The 15,461-nt window shown below is 52.9% G+C and overlaps 1 protein-coding gene across 4 annotated transcripts in view; it reads right to left on the bottom strand.

Moving 5' to 3' along the window:
• The window catches only part of MAP3K14 (mitogen-activated protein kinase kinase kinase 14), a 51,726-nt gene that overhangs the window by 24,613 nt on the left and 11,652 nt on the right, over positions 1-15,461 (bottom strand). For 2 of the 4 annotated variants that reach the window (XM_048225302.2, XM_048225306.2), the window contains exons 2-6: positions 6,260-7,205; positions 4,821-5,096; positions 3,630-3,699; positions 1,384-1,594; positions 659-1,276 (exon numbers count right to left, since the gene is read on the bottom strand). In XM_048225302.2, the coding sequence (XP_048081259.2) occupies positions 659-1,276; positions 1,384-1,594; positions 3,630-3,699; positions 4,821-5,076 (1,155 nt within the window). In that variant the 5' untranslated portion in view covers positions 5,077-5,096; positions 6,260-7,205. The remainder of the gene's footprint in view (positions 1-658; positions 1,277-1,383; positions 1,595-3,629; positions 3,700-4,820; positions 5,097-6,259; positions 7,206-15,461) is intronic. The other 2 variants (XM_044389186.3, XM_026512603.4) reach the window with 1 other exon arrangement.

The following is a 15,461-nucleotide window of genomic DNA, read 5'->3' as shown; positions in this document are numbered from 1 at the left end:
GAACTGTCAACAACCTTGACAATGAAAACATAGCTCAGGAGCTGGAAGGTAAAAGAAAGGGAAGGGACCACGAAGAGGGGTAGGGGCCAAGGGCTCGTGTCCAAGATGGATGGAATAAGCCCCAGAAATTGAAGCCTGCTAAGACGACGCAGAGTTGCAAAGCTCTCCAGCAGAGAGCTGGGGTGGGGGGCAGAAGGCAGGTCAGGGGGTAGTGCACATGGCAAAGTTCTTGTCTTTCACAGCAGGGGTGGGGAGTGAACATCTGTGGGTGACACTGCCAATTCCTGTTTCTCAGAATATGCATCATTCCTAACACACACACACACACACACACACACACACACACACACCAGCGACAGCAATAATGAGCGAACCAATCAGAAGAACTCAAAATAGAGATATCGAAAAAGCCTGAAGCGCGACCTGGAGGTGGAGTGGGGGATACTGCCTCTCGCCAAAGCGACGCACTTTCCTACTATCTGACGTGTTATCGTGTGCACGGGTGACTTCGATACAGAGCAAAGACCCCTGCCCCCAAGGTGGGAAGCAGAGAATGGGTCCGGCAGGTTTCCAGGGATGCTCCCCCCCCCCGCCCCGAGCCGCTGCTCTCGGCCCCAGCGCGGGTAGCAGGTGTGCAGGTGTGCGGGGGATCGCTTACCTCCGTAAGCAGGACCCCCTCGCTGTCCTCAGTCTCGGGGCTGGGCTTCCGGGGCTTGGAACCCCCTGCCGACCAGGTCTTGGCCAGGCTGGCGAGGCTGCGGGCCTGGCCGGAGCTCACGCTGCCCTGCAGGGCGTGCACCAAATACTCCTCCACAGAGAACTGCTCCCGCGGGCCCCGGGACGGGCAGCGGGGCTCCAGGTGGGGGCCGGGCACTGGCTTCGGACTGTCCACACAGGCCAGTTTGCCCAGGGGAGGGCCAGACAGGGGCTGTTGGCTATCTATACAGGTCAGTTTGTCTAGAAAGAAGGACTCTAAGGGGTGAGGTTTCCAGGGCTGAAGAGGGTGGAATGGGAAGGGATGGGGCAGTCTGCTGTAGGGGAAGGGGTGAGCGGGCTGGGGCAGGGGGCCGAGATCCTGGGGGTGGTGGAGTTTCCACACATGATTTAGACATTGCAAGGGGCTGATCAGTTTGTGGAGTTCCGAGCGAGGCAGGGCTGGCCGCAGGCCCTCCTCGAGTTTCTGAAAACACAGCTGGCCAAGGCCTGGCTCCTTCCGAAACTTGGTGAACTGGAGGGCGTTTCTAACATATGGGGGGCCTAGCGGAGATTCATCCTCCTGTGGGAGGAAGCGCAGGTGTTAGGACACAGGGCCAGGGCTGAGGCACAGGCCCCATCCCGAAGGCCCCCTGAGCCTGGGGTCTGGGCTGTGGTGGCGGCTCTTACCTGCACTGGCACTGTGCAGCTCTCCTGCTCTGGGGTTCTGGGGAGGGGTTTGGCCAAGGCCACTCCTGCCTGAGCCAGGGACTTTGAGCTCTTCTTCTTGCGTTTCTTCTGGGCTTTGCTACGGCGCTTCCCCTTCCAACACACACGGGCCATTTTGCCCTCCGTTGCGTGGGCCACATTGTTGGGGATCTGATCAAGGCTCTCGGACTGGCTGTCAAAAGGGACAGATACGCATGCTGAGTGTGAGGAGGCAGGGGGTGGGACGGCTCGGCTAACTGCGGTTAGGGTTAGAGTTGTAGAGACCCCGAGGTCAGATCCTAGCTTAGTGAGTGCTTGTGTGAATGTGGGAAGGTTCCTACACCCAAGGAAACTCAGTTTTCTCATTTATAGAATGGGCGTAGGATTTCCTGCCATGCAGACGAAGCTGGGGTTTGAAGGAGACCATTCATTTAAAAAGCCGACCTCAGCGCCTGATCCCAAGGCAAGCTTCCAACAGAGAGCAGTTATTACTACCGTGATGGGGTGCTCGCTGCTCTTCTGGGGGGGGGGATGGGCAGACACAAAGTTCCCTCACCGCTCTCCAGGGTGGGCTGTCCCTGGAGAGGTCCTTGGCGGGGGGGCCCTATGACTCAGAGGGCCACACTCCACAGTGGGCACTCTCAGCTCTGACAAGAGTTTGTTTCTGGGGGCTCCTGGGTGGCTCAGTTGTTAAGCGTCTGCCTTCGGCTCAGGGCGTGATCCCAGGGTCCTGGGATTGAGCCCGGTATCGGGCTGCCTGCTCCACTGGGAGCCTGCTTCTTCCTCTCCCACTCCTCCTGTTTGTGTTCCCTCTCTCGCTGGCTGTCTCTCTCTCTGTCGAATAAATAAATAAAATCTTAAAAAAAAAAAAAGTTTGTTTCTGTTGCCTCTGGACGGAGGAACAGTTGAGTTTGGGCACCTCCACCTCCACTGGTTCCTGGAGATACCTGGTTTCTGGGAATGTAAGTTGCTGCATAAACACAGACACCACTGGGGCGCCTGGGTGGCTCAGTGGGTTGAGTGTCTGCATTCGGCTCAGGTCATGATCCCGGGGTCCTGGGATTGAGCCCCTCATCAGGCTCCCTGCTCAGCGGGGAGTCTGCTTCTCCCTCTGCCTGCCCCCACCGGCTCACGCTTGTGCACTCTCTCTCTGAAATAAATAAAATCTTAAAAAAAAACCAAAAACCAAAAAAACACAGACACCATGGCTGGGCTGACGCCTGGTACCAGGGGAGCCTGCCCTCCTTGGATAGCCTAGAGGCTCACTACCACTGTGGACCCAAGCTGGCTCTTGGTATTAAGGCACTGGCCACAGAAGAGTGTCTGAAAAAGCCGCTGCCAAACAGCTGTGGGGCGGACCACAGCCTCAGCTGCCCCCCGGTGGCCTCACCCTCTGCCCCCCACAAAGGAGGCAGATTCACAGCAGTCCTAGGGGGCTGCTAAGGGCCTATGGGCTTCTCTCAGGCAGCTGAAAGAAATGGGCCCCTCAGAAACCCCCTACGCTGGGCCAAAAGGCATCGGGGGCAGTATAAGGCATTTGATCAAACATCGAGCATTTCTGGTTCGAGGGCGCCAGCCCTGCCCACAACCTTTTTCATCAAGAGCACTTTCCAAATCCCAGTGGTAGGAAAGTGTGCCTCTTGGTCGAGGAGGGACCTGTCTCTGGGTTCAATGTACAGTTGGCCAAAAAATCGTCTTTGGGGATGGGAAGCCTGGGAACAGACTGAGCCTCACTCCGGCTTCCTTTCCATGGGGCCACCCGGCTGCAAATCTGTCTGTCGGTCCCCTCCTGTTTCCAAACCCTCATCCCTCCTTGGGTGTGTCTCGCAGGAGGAAAGACACCAGCAGGTTTCTCCCACAGTCGGAGCGGCCCCTCGGCGCCTGCACTCACGGTCACGCACCAGTGGCAAAGTGACTCCTGTTCCCAGCACCCTCCCTACTACTGATGGGAAACAAGGGGGAGCAGCAAGGACTCTGAGGAGAATAAAAATAAAATGTCAAGCTGAGGGGACCCAGAGGCAGTCATCCACACGCTGTGAAAAGCTTTTGAAAAGCTTCTTTGGCTGACAGAGCAGTTCAGCCAGGAACACCTGGGCGGGTTCCAAGAGCTGAACCACAGGTGCTAGAGGAGGGAGCCAGGGGTCACTTGGGAGCGGCCTGGGCGAGCAGCCGGGGGAGGGAGGACGCGGTTTCAGTTCCCTGGGTCCCACGCGAGCTGGCCTCCTTACCTGTACTGTTTGGACCCAGCGATGAAGATCCGCTCCGAAAAGGTGGGGCTGAACTCTTGGCTGTTCTCACCTTGTGGGTAAAGGAAAAGAGGATGGACAAGCAGAAAGGAGGAAAGGGAGAGCAGGAACGGGGCACCGAGGAGAGAATCTTACAGACACCTTCTCGGGCCGCCGCTCCCCGGCTTCCCAGACCTCCTGCCCGCCGGCCCACCCCCTGCGAATGCCAGCCCACCCCCTGCCAATGCCAGCCCCTCTCACGGACTCTCGCCCCACCCTTCTGAACAAGAACAGAGGGCAATGCCGATCACAGGGGGCAGAAGGGCGCCCACCTCACGTCACTAACCGTGCTGTGTCTACAGAACACAGGCACATAGTAACGGCTCAGTGAGCATCGGCCGCCGCGCTCCTCTATGCACGTGTCTGCGCGTTAGGGCCATCGCGTCACCCGCTGCTTTAACCTGCATTCTCTCATCTCTCCTCAAAAACCAGTCAGAAGGGAGTGGAAGACAGGGGAAGGATGTGTATATGTGGGAAAATGCCACCAGTCTCCCCAGGCTGTACCCCAAGAAACCTCCTTGGAGGGCAGGGGGGAGAGAGGAGCACTTCTGGCCTCAGCCAGGCACCCGGGAGTTTCTCAGGCTCTGGTGGCAGCCACTGTGCCGAGCCATTTAGAAGTATCGTGAGTAGAAGCAGAGAGGACCGGACGAGCCCCACCCTGTACTGGCCTATGTCCCCTCGACTGGCCCAGCGGGCCGAAGAGCAGGTGTTCATTCTCTGGGGTGGGGCCACCTCAATGTGGAAGGTGGTGAAGGGCCTAGAGGCCCCAAAGGGGCTTTCCAGGAGACCTGGCCTTTCCTGTCTGGGGCCTCTCCAGAGACGCTCAAGGTCACAGCACAAGGCTAACGGCCTGCTTGACGATCCTGCCAAGAGCCCCAGGACCTGTGAAGCCTCCCGGCTTCCTCCCCGCTCTGGTCATGATGGACAAAGGTGTCCACACAGCACTCCTCCCTTCTGTGTTCCAGTCCCCGGCATGGGGATAGCTCCCACTTTGAATCATTGTTGGCTCACCCCCCCAGTTGTGTCTTGTGAAAATCTCCGAGAGCAGACACGCTGACCTCCCTCCCCCGTGCCCTGCCACTCTGCAGGCCCGCCCGCCGGCCCTCTGTCACCAGCCCCGGCCTGGGCCCTCACATTCGGCCTGGGCAATGATGGAGATGGCGGCCAGTCCTCCCTCGGAGCCTTCCTTGGCGGTGCCTTTGGTGATCACGTCGTTCAGGATGTCCCACTTCCCGCAGAACACGGGGCTCTTCTCCACAGCCTCGAGCTTGTTGACGGGGCCTTGCTTCTTCCCCATTGCCTGTGTCTTCTCCTTGGCTTTGGCGAGCTCCTTCTGCTGCCCGGCTGCCGAACCAGGAGCGCCCGGGCAGGCCATTTCCATCACTGCCATCTCCCAGGCTCACGCGCACCCTGAGGGACCAGATGCAGAACAGGCTGGGTTAGAGGAGAAAAGCAGGGGAGAGGCTTTGGCCTCTTTCTGCTTCATATATTTATCTTCCAAACACTCCAAGGGGCAAAGGAGTCGACCTTTCTTGTTCCATGAGGCTCTTGTTCCAAGAGCCCCCACCCTGGCTCCTACTAGCACACCGCCATAAGCGACTCCTCCACTCTGCCCAGTGAGGCGGAGTCCAGCCCACTTCCTCCGGGATGGCCTCGGCTCGGACATCTGCGTTTGTTCTTTCTTGCTTTTATAAATAATGGCCAAATCTCTTTCTGTTGTCTTTTTATGCCAAATTTTGCTCCCCTGGAACATGGTGGTGGATTCCATACTCCAAAACCACCAGTCACCTCGCTGACCCTGCACAAACCCTGCCTTCTTAGAGGACATGTCTACACCAGCCACAGTGGCTTTTCTCCAAATGGGAAAAACCAAGTTTTTGTTCCCTAGCAGGAGGTAGATACGTGTGTGTGTGTGTGTAGATTTATGTGTGGACATATGTACCTTCCACACACATATATGACATTTTACAAAGTCTACAAATCAGCATGCAAATGCCAGCACAACCATTTGGCTCCTTTCCCAGGATGCATCTGTCTGTGGCCTTCCAGAAGGAACTGACATGCTTCCTTTGGTAATGTCCATACTCATTTGCTGAAAACCTCTCCTAGGTATCAGTTTTCTTTCAGGCAACTCTGAAGACAAAGCACGGGGCTTCGCGTCTTTCTGGGCTCCAGCAGCCCTGTGTGTTCCCTGGGAGCCCCAGGGGAGAGTGAGCCCGGTGTTGAGACAATCTTGTGCCAACAGCACGCAGACTGGCACTGCCATGAAAGAGATCTGCGCCGATCTGGGATCATTACCGTGTGGGAACCTTCTGAAAGACTAGGACTGTGAGTTCCCAAAGCACAGGTCCCTCTGGGTCGGGACTTGCTTGCCACCGAGCCTGAGAAGGCACCACATTCAGACAGGTTTCTAATGAGCGCTCTCTGCCAGCTGCTGTAAAGCTGCCGCTAACAGATGGAGCCTCCCGGCCGGCCGGCAGCTCACTCATCCTAAACACAGCTCCATTGGCTCTTGGTGTGGAAAGGCGGGCGGTAGGCCGCTGGCCCTCTGCCCTGCGAGGCTAGAAGCTGACCTGGGACGGCGAGGGGCTGGGCATCTCCAGGCTGAAGCCCTCTTTCTACTGAGTCTGCGTCACTGTAACAGCCACGAAGCACGGAACCAGCTCAACTCAGGGGGGGGGGGGTAGGTGAGGCTGAGATGCGCTTGTCTGTCACTACGAATCTGGTCCTTCCATCTCTGCCTTCAAGGGTCCGCCGACTCGGAACTCAGAGCAGCTCCAGCTTTCAGCACAGACGCCCAGGCTCGGCCCTGAATGCCGGCCGCTGGGGAGGCGCGCGGGCGGCTTCGTTGTTACCTGATGACCCGGAGAAGTCTAAGGGCTGTTCTGACTTCCAAGCGCCCACCTGTCTCAGCCTCTTATTTTTTTTTTTTTAACGACTGGGCAGAGGGAGAGAGAATCCTTGAGCAGACTCCCCGCTGAGCGCTGAATCAGACACGGGGCTCGATCTCAGGACCCTGAGATCAGGACCTGAGCTGAAATCAAGACTTGGCTGCGTAACCAACTGCACCACCCAGGTGCCCCGTCTCAGCCTCTTTGCCAGGGGAAAAGGGGTCTTGAAAACAAACCCCAAGCCCTGGGAACCTAACACTATTAAAGACGCACCGAAAGGGGCCTCGCTAGTGCTTTAATCTCTTTGTCACTGCAAGAAACTGATGCTAATTAGGTGGAGACTTGCCCAAGGTCACCCAGCCTTGTGCAGCACCGCAGGCCCAGGACCTAGAACCCCTAGCTCCAGGCTGTGCCGTCCCCTCCCCGAGTCTCCTGGGCTCCAGGCAAACACAAGGAGAAGTTCGTGGCCCTGTTTGGTCAGAAGGCTCCTGCGGGCGGGGGTGGTGCCCTCAGCATATAGCACAGGGGGGCAGGGATGAGATGATCGATGTTGGCTGATGGGGGTATCAGAGGATGACCTTCAGAGACAGGCTGATCCCGAGCACCAGGGATGAAGAGAAAGTCCCATCTGAGGAGTGAGAGAAAGGAGGCCAAGCTGTCAGTGGTGGCTGCAAGGGCACCCAGCTGTCTGAGCTCTAGCTGTGCTTTGATTCACACGGCCTGTCTCTGTCGGACAGGGCTCATCCTGAGCTAAAGCCCTCCAGAGAGGCTGGGGGGCTGCCCCTCACCCCCAGGAGCCATTCTGTTGCCTTGGCAGTGACCTGGGCCACTGGCCACTGGCCCTGATCCCCCCACCACGAGCAGGCCGGGCTCCCCAGTCCCAGAGAAGCGGAGTCTGAGACAGCCGGGCTACGGGCCCCCTCTGCAGTTCCCTGATGACTCATCCAACAGCCTGGCAGGCAGAGGGGGAACAAGCAGGCCGTTGAGAAGCTAACCCAGCAGCTGGCAGCTGAACCTGTGAAGGGCACGGGAAAACAGGCTGACCCTCACCTCCCAGGGGCACAAAATCACAGTCTGGGAGCTGCACAGCTTCTCCTGTGCCACATGACCATGACTCAGACCCTCACTGATAGCCTCCAAGTTCAAGAAGCTATTCTCAGGATACTCTGGCCTGACAGCAGCTCTCCTACACATTCACACGTTTGCTCTCTCCCTCCTTCCCCACTTCTACCAGGATTCTGACCTACAAAAAATAGGTTCTGCATTAAGCCCGGGACTGCTGGCCAGGTAGCCGTTTTAGCCCTGGGCTTTGCCTCTGGCTTGTTGCCCCAGACCACTGCTCTGCAGCTTTGCCCCTTTTTTCTCCTGTAGCTTGTGGGGAGTGAAGACTGAGCCAGTTGCGTCTCTGCCTTTGAGGGCAAGTCAAAATCCTGACCCATTACTCAGTCTGGATGCTATTCCCAGCTCCACTCCGGCCTCAAATGCGTCCTGCTCCTCTGCTGTCAGAGCTGAAGATGTGGGCACTGGTAATAGCCAAACCCACTCAGCTCACCTACAAGGCCACGAAGCCAAAGGGGAAAGGAAAGGCGTGTTATTGATTCAGTATTCTTTTAGGGCCTGGTGCATGTACACTGCTCGTCTGTCTTCTATGGGGCCTCGATGACCCCTAGGAGAAGTCTGGGAGTACGAATGATTGGGACAATGCCAGAGAGACCCTTGGGCATATCTGTATGACATGCCTGCTGTGGGCAAGGCTCCTGGGTCCTGACACAAACTTGGCTCCCTCACCAGCTAGTAAAGCTCTTCTGTCCAAATTGGGGAATTCTTTTCTTTTTCTTTTTCTTTTTTTTTAAGTAGACTCCATGCCCAGCGTGGTGCCCAATGTGGGGCTTGAATCCACAACCCTGAGATCAAGATCTGAGCTGAGATCAAGAGTCAGACGCTTAACCGACTGAGCCACCCAGGTGCCCCCAAGTTGGGGAGTTCTTAACGTGGGTTCAAGGACAGCTTCAGGATGGTCTGTGAGCTGCAGAAACTTTATACAGTTTATATTTTTACAGGGAAGAGGTCCACAGCTTCCATTATATTTTCCAAGGGTCTGACATTCCCCAGAAGATTGCCGTAATCTCTTTAGAAGATCAAGGCCAGGGTTAAATGCCTGATTCTGGCACTGCTCTTCCATGCCAAAAAAGAGCTCAATAATGTAGCAGTTTCCTACCTGACTGCAAGTTAGAATAACCAGATGAGTTCTAAAATGCACTTGCCCTAGACCTACAGAATCAGTTCCTGGGCACTAGGCCCAGAATCTGTATTTTTTTTTTTTTTTAAAGATTTTATTTATTTATTAGACAGAGATAGAGACAGCCAGCGAGAGAGGGAACACAAGCAGGGGGAGTGGGAGAGGAAGAAGCAGGCTCCTAGCGGAGGAGCCTGACGTGGGGCTCGATCCCACAACGCCGGGATCACGCCCTGAGCCGAAGGCAGACGCTTAACCACTGTGCCACCTAGGCGCCCCCAGAATCTGTATTTTTGACAAGTTCTCTGGGTGATTCTGATGACAAGGGGCCGGACTACCATTTGACCCCCGGTCTATACTGTAAGGCTGCGTTGTCCAATATGGCAGCCACTAGCCATGTGTGGCTGTTTACATCAATTAAAATTAAGTAAAATTTAAAAATCAGTTCCTCAGTTACACTAGTTACCATACTGGAAAGCACAGATAGAGAACATTTCTATCACTGCAGGAAGTTCAATCAGACAGTTCTTGTTTAAGGCTATGATAGCAATGTTTTCTCTGACGGCAAAATTTCTGTTCCTAGGATTCTGCGACAGGACTGGAATTTAGGCTAAATGAATTGCCGATTAACCGGAAGGTACAAAAATATGTTTTATTTTGATCTTCAATGATGATAACCTTCATATTTCAGTTCCCTTTTTTAGTAAGTGCAGTAAAAACACCAGACTAGGAACCAGAAGATATGGGTTCTAGCCTTGGCAACTTTTTAAAAAAAAGCAGTGGGACCATTTTTGTCAAATGAAATCATAGCTCAACGCCCAATATATAAGAGAGCTAGAAGCAAGCAAATGATATGTAACTCCCATGAGACACAGCTGCTCTGCTGGAGAAGGTGGGCAGGAGCCTCACGTGCTCAGCTTCCCTTCATCCGCCAAGGATTTCTGTGGAAACCTAGGTCCTCTCTTCTAAGAAAGAGAGCTTGAAAACCAGTGGCCTAGGAAATCTTCTGAGGTTCCTTCTAGTTCCCCAAATGTAACCGATTTGTCAGGATCATCTGAGGGCAGGGTGACCAATTCAGAATGATCACTGTCGATATTCACTAAGCACCTACCATTATTGACCTCATTTTCAGATGTGAAGACTGAGGCTCGGAGAAGGTCAGGGGCCTGCCAGACCAGCCGCACAGTTACAAGTTGCAGGGGTGGGGCTGGACCCACGCGGCTGTCTCCAAGCCCGAATGCTCGACCTCGAGCAGGCCACTGAGATTCTTCCCTCGGCTGCTTCTGGCTTGTTCTGAGGACCGGATGAGGCCGATTACATGAAATGCCAGTCGGTTTGCCCGGCCCACAGAAGATGTTGAATGAAAGTTCATTCTCTTGCCCTTCACCTGCCTCATAAACGCCATCACCGAGACAAGGGGACTTCTCGGTGTTGGCGCCAGAGTCAAGGGGTTCAGCTGTAGCTAAGGCATTCAACACACTGAGCCTTCGGTCTCTGTATATAAAAGGCAAATAAAAAATCTTCGTTTTACAGGGTCATCTTGGAAATGTCCACTGAGGGATCAGGGCAGACCAGGGCAAATCCCTCTCATGACTATTTCATCTGGAAGTAAAAACTTGTCCTCCTCTGAATGCCCAGAGGGGACAAATAGCAGAAGTAGAATGACTCAACTTCCTTAATAAGATATTAGTTGAAAACCAATCTTATTCTGATGCTTCCTCTTTTAAGCCCGCAGCTTGCCTGGCCACTGGGCCACACTGGGCTGGCTTCTGCCTATCAAGAATGAGGGGCTGTGCAGGAAGGGGAACCAAGGTCAAGTGCCAGGCAGAGTGAGCTGGCCTGGCAAAAACAGCCATCTGGCCCGGCAGTTCTAGAGATCCTCATACACGCTCAGTCCTGGCTCCTCTCTCTGCCCTGCCTGCTCTCCCCAAACTCCCCCACCCCTGGCCTCTGTTCTGACCAGTCGGCTCCTCTCCCTTGCCCGAGCACAGCAGCAACGGGTAAGCCTCCGATTCCTTTCCTTTGCTCATCCTGTTCCTCTGGTAGAAAATGCCTTCTTCCTTTATTAATATCTATCCTTTATAACCTATCCCCTCAACGAAGCTCCTGCATTCACTGCACAATGTTCAGTGAGTGTCCCCTAAGTGCAGGGCCTGTACTAACCGGGATCGTTCATTCAACGTCTTCTGTGCGTTGGGCATGCGCAAGGTGCTTTATCCACTTTGATGAACCTCACAGAAACCTCGCGAGGTGGGTGATATTATTCCCATTTTACAGATGAAGAAATTAAGGCTCTAGGAGCTAAGAGGCCTGCAGAAACAAATGAGGCCCAATGTACACAACCAGAGCATCGTCTACCATGGGATTCGAGCTAAAGCTTCCTGGCCCTCTCCCCGGGGACCTAAGGAGTCCCAGCTCCATTCTAGAATAAGAGCTTGTTGGCAGAGGCATCTAGAACATCAAGGACCTGAGCGGTATTACTACCCATGAGGCTATCACTGCTCCTATTTTGCCCACAGGAGCTGCCGCTGTTCGTACCGACTGCTTGGCCTGCGTAGGCCAAGAACTAAAGATGAAGGGTCTCCGGTAAAAGCTGAATCAGCAATAAACCGGTCAGACTTCTAGGTGGGTTACACCACCACCTGTTCCTGGGACGTTAGAATGTTTAACTTGATTAGTTTTAACAGGTCATTCCATTGTCTTAAAACAACAACAAACCCCCACATACAAGCACACACACAGAAACACAAATTCCAGGAAAGATGGCACTACCTTCACTGGGAGAGTCACTGGGGGATGATGTGCTATGGCAAGCAGAACAGTAAGCCAGAGAAGAAGCGGGATGCAAAAAACAATGGAAATTAAATTAATCCATGGGATAGGTGGGTTAATTTAATTAACCATTGAATGTAAAAAAAAAAAAGTTTAAGCCGCCATAAAACATTAAGTTCTAGAAATAAGCAAGGAAGAAAGGTGGGAGGGTTGTTCAATGGGTAAAGAGTGACAAAAGCCTTGCCTTTTGGTGAAATTTACATATAAAACTATTTACACTTCATTAGAAAAAATCATAATTAAATATGAATGTTAAAATTTAAGAGTAACTAAATATAAGGATAATAATGCAGGGGCGCCTGGGTGGCTTGGCTGGTTGAGTGTCTGACTCTTGGTTTCAGCCCAGGTCATGATCTTGGGGTCGTGGTATCAAGCCCCACATCGGGGTCTCTGCGCTTGGTGCGGAGTCTGCTTGAGATTCTCTCCCTCTGCCCCTCCCCCTGCTCGCTCATGCGCTCACTCTCTCTTTCCCTCTCAAATAAAATACATAAAATGTTAAAAAAAAAGAGAATAGAAATACAATTCAGAGTTTCTAATCCAGAAGGCCCAACCCCCCCCCCCCCAAACAACCCAGAAAACTTGGTCACTCTAACAAAAGGCAAGGAAAGAAGGAAAAAAGTAGCAAAGAAAAGGACACTAAGTATAAAACGAAAACAGAAGTGAAGCTGACAGAGGTAAGTCGAAGTATTAATGCAGCATTCATCACGAATCAATTAAGCCCACCTATGAAAAGCTAGACAGTCAGATAGGATTTTAAAAGATCCAGCTAGATGCTTACTAAAAGAGACAAAATAAAATTATATAGAAAGACTGAAAATAGGGGCGTCTGGGTGGTGCAGTCGTTAAGCGTCTGCCTTTGGCTCAGGGCGTGATCCCGGCGTTCTGGGATCGAGCCCCACATCAGGCTCCTCCGCTATGAGCCTGCTTCTTCCTCTCCCACTCCCCCTGCTTGTGTTCCCTCTCTCGCTGGCTGTCTCTCTCTCTGTCAAATAAATAAATAAAATCTTTAAAAAAAAAAAAAAAGACTGAAAATAAAGGATGAAAAGAGATATGCCAGACCAATACTTAAGCAAAGACACGTAATATTCCTATCAGACAAAATATTTAAGATGAAAGGATATAAATTATATGCACCCAATAAAGAGCCTCAAAATCCAAAGGCTGGTGGCAAGTTGAGGCTTCATGGATGAGTGAGGGCTCTGCTTTGGAGTGTCCCGTCCAATAGAACCGCAGGGTTTCATAACACAGCATTCCCTGAGCACGGGTTGGGTCTGCTGGGGGGTGGGCTCTGTGCTGTGTTGGGCGTACACTGAGGAAGAAGCCCCAGTCCCTGGAAGAGCTCATAGTCTACCACGGGAGGGAGACCAGTAGTCAGAAAATCACAATACAGCACGGTCACACGGCAACAGACAGACACACCCAGCAGACGCAACGGGAACACCTGGAGGGACAGGTGCTCAGCCTGGTGGGTGTCAGGAAAGGCTTCCTAAAGCCCTCGGGCTAAGTGTCAAGGGGGAGCAAAGACTGCCTGAGAAGGAGAAGGTATGCCAGGTGGAGGGAATGGCAAAGCCGAGGCACAGAGGCGAGTCCAGGAAGAGGCACAAATAGCCCCAAGCTGCTGGTGGGCAAAGCTTAGGTCACGCAGGGTTTTAATTCTTAGCAAGAGGGGTAGAATTCAGGGGTCGAGTTCCAGAGGGAGGAACCTACAGGGTAGGGGCAGATGGCGGACATGGGTAGTGACATGTAAACTGGGCCCTTGGGGCAGAACTCACACCCCCCTCCCCAGCCCAGGCTGACAATACCCCAAGCTACAGGCCTCTGGGAGCCTTGCTTCATTTTCTCCCCCAGGCAGAGAGGCTGAGTGAGCACTGGGACCTAGAGACACATTTGAGGAAGGAGGAAGGAGCAGTCCGAGCGAGCGGAGGCGGAGGAATCTCCAAACCTGCCTGGCATGCCACCTCGAGGCCTGCTTCCCACGAGAGCATTCCTGCCTCAGCATTTCGCATTCAGAAGGATAGGAAATGCGAACGCACATCGATCATTAAAATCTTGCAGATCAATTTTAAAATAAAGACCCGTCATGCCCACAAAAATTGAGTCTCGCCAACGCCACAGGCCAAACTGCTAGGTAAGTGAAATGTGTGGAACGAAATCTCTGACTGTCCTCCAGCTGCCACCGCACGGCCGTCCGTGCTGGCTGGCCCCACACGCATAGACACTGCTGTCTGCGGGCCCCTTCAAACGTTCAAGGCAATCACCTCCTGTCTGTTCTACTGGCACAGGCCTCACCCACTTCCAGCTTCTCCCTGACCCCCTCCCATCCCAAGCTAATCTTAAAACATCATGTCCTTAAGATAACCTCAAGTTCAAAGACTTCTGTTGGCTATGCACTACTTATGGGCCCAGTATCAGCTCTGCGGTCCATAATCCGTCTGACCACTATTTCCCTAAAAACACAGGGTTTGGCTGTGGCCAGTCTGACATCTCCATGCCTGACTCGCTCGCTGCTCAGATCTGCAGGTCCCTGTGGGTGCCCTGTCTTGTGCAGGCCACCCTGCACGTCCTCTTGTCCTTTACCGCCAAGCTCGGACTTAGGCCTCCAGAAGTCCCTCCCAATGGCTTCACTGCACTGATGCCTCCTTTTCTTTTCTTTCTTTCTTTCTTTTTTTTAAGGATTTAATTTATTTATATATTTGAGAGCTAGAAAGCACATGAGCTGGAGGGAGAGGGAGCAGGAGAGAGGATTTAAAGCGGACTCTGCACTCAGCGCAGAGCCGACACGGGCCTCGATCTCACGACTGTGAGATCATGACTTGAGCTGAGACCAAGAGTCAGCTGCTTAACTGACTGAGCCACCCAGGCGCCCCTGAAGCCTTGACTTCTGACTGCCTGTGACACTGGCTCTCCTCACTCTCCTCACCCTCACCCTGGCCCTTAATCACACCACACCCCCCTTACTCCTCAAATGAAATCACACAGAGGAAAGAACTCTGGAAACAAGAAAGCATTATACCAAGAGGAGATTGCCATTTCTTGTGTGCACAACTCAGAACTGTGTCTAGGTAATGGAGCAAACAGAATTATGGAAAAAGACGCATCATTAGAGATGCTGTCTTTTCACAATAGTAAAAGCTGGAACAAAAATGTCTAATACAGGGGAGGATAATCATTAAATAAACCATGGTACAGCCATTAATAATGTTTACAAATAATTTTTAACTATGTGGAAAAACACTGATGGGACACAATATTAACAGAGCTAGATTCAGAATTCTACCTAAAGTATGATCCCACCTAGCCTGTGTCTGTATACTACACAGACCTTTATAGAAATGTACCCAGGGGGACCTGGGTGGCTCAGTCAGTTGAGCTTCTGACTCATGGTTTTGGCTGGGGTTGTGATCTCAGGGGGGTGGGACTGAGCCCATGTCAGGCTCAGCACTCAGCTCGAGTCTGCTTGTCCTCCTCCCTCCTCCTCTGCCCGCCCCCACCCTGTGTGCACGCTCTCTATCTAAAATAAATAAATAAATGAAATATTTTAAAAGGGGCGCCAGGGTGGCCCAGTTGGTTCAGCCTCTGCCTTCAGCTCAGGTCATGAGGTCAGGGTTCTAGGATCGAGCCCCACATTGGGCTCCTCACTCAGCGGGGAGTCTGCCTCTCTCTCCCCCTCTCAAATAAATAAAATCTTTTAAAAAATCTTAAAAAAAAAATAAAAATGCAGACACCTAGCACAGACACGCAGCAATGGCTCACTCTTGGTGTTTTAATATTTTTTTATACTTTTCAAATTTTTCCATTTTTTTTCAGAGAGCATGT

The sequence above is a fragment of the Ursus arctos genome, unplaced genomic scaffold (assembly GCF_023065955.2).
Source record: "Ursus arctos isolate Adak ecotype North America unplaced genomic scaffold, UrsArc2.0 scaffold_24, whole genome shotgun sequence".
In the NCBI taxonomy this organism is placed as follows: domain Eukaryota; kingdom Metazoa; phylum Chordata; class Mammalia; order Carnivora; family Ursidae; genus Ursus; species Ursus arctos.
This window is presented reverse-complemented; position numbering and strand designations above follow the sequence as displayed.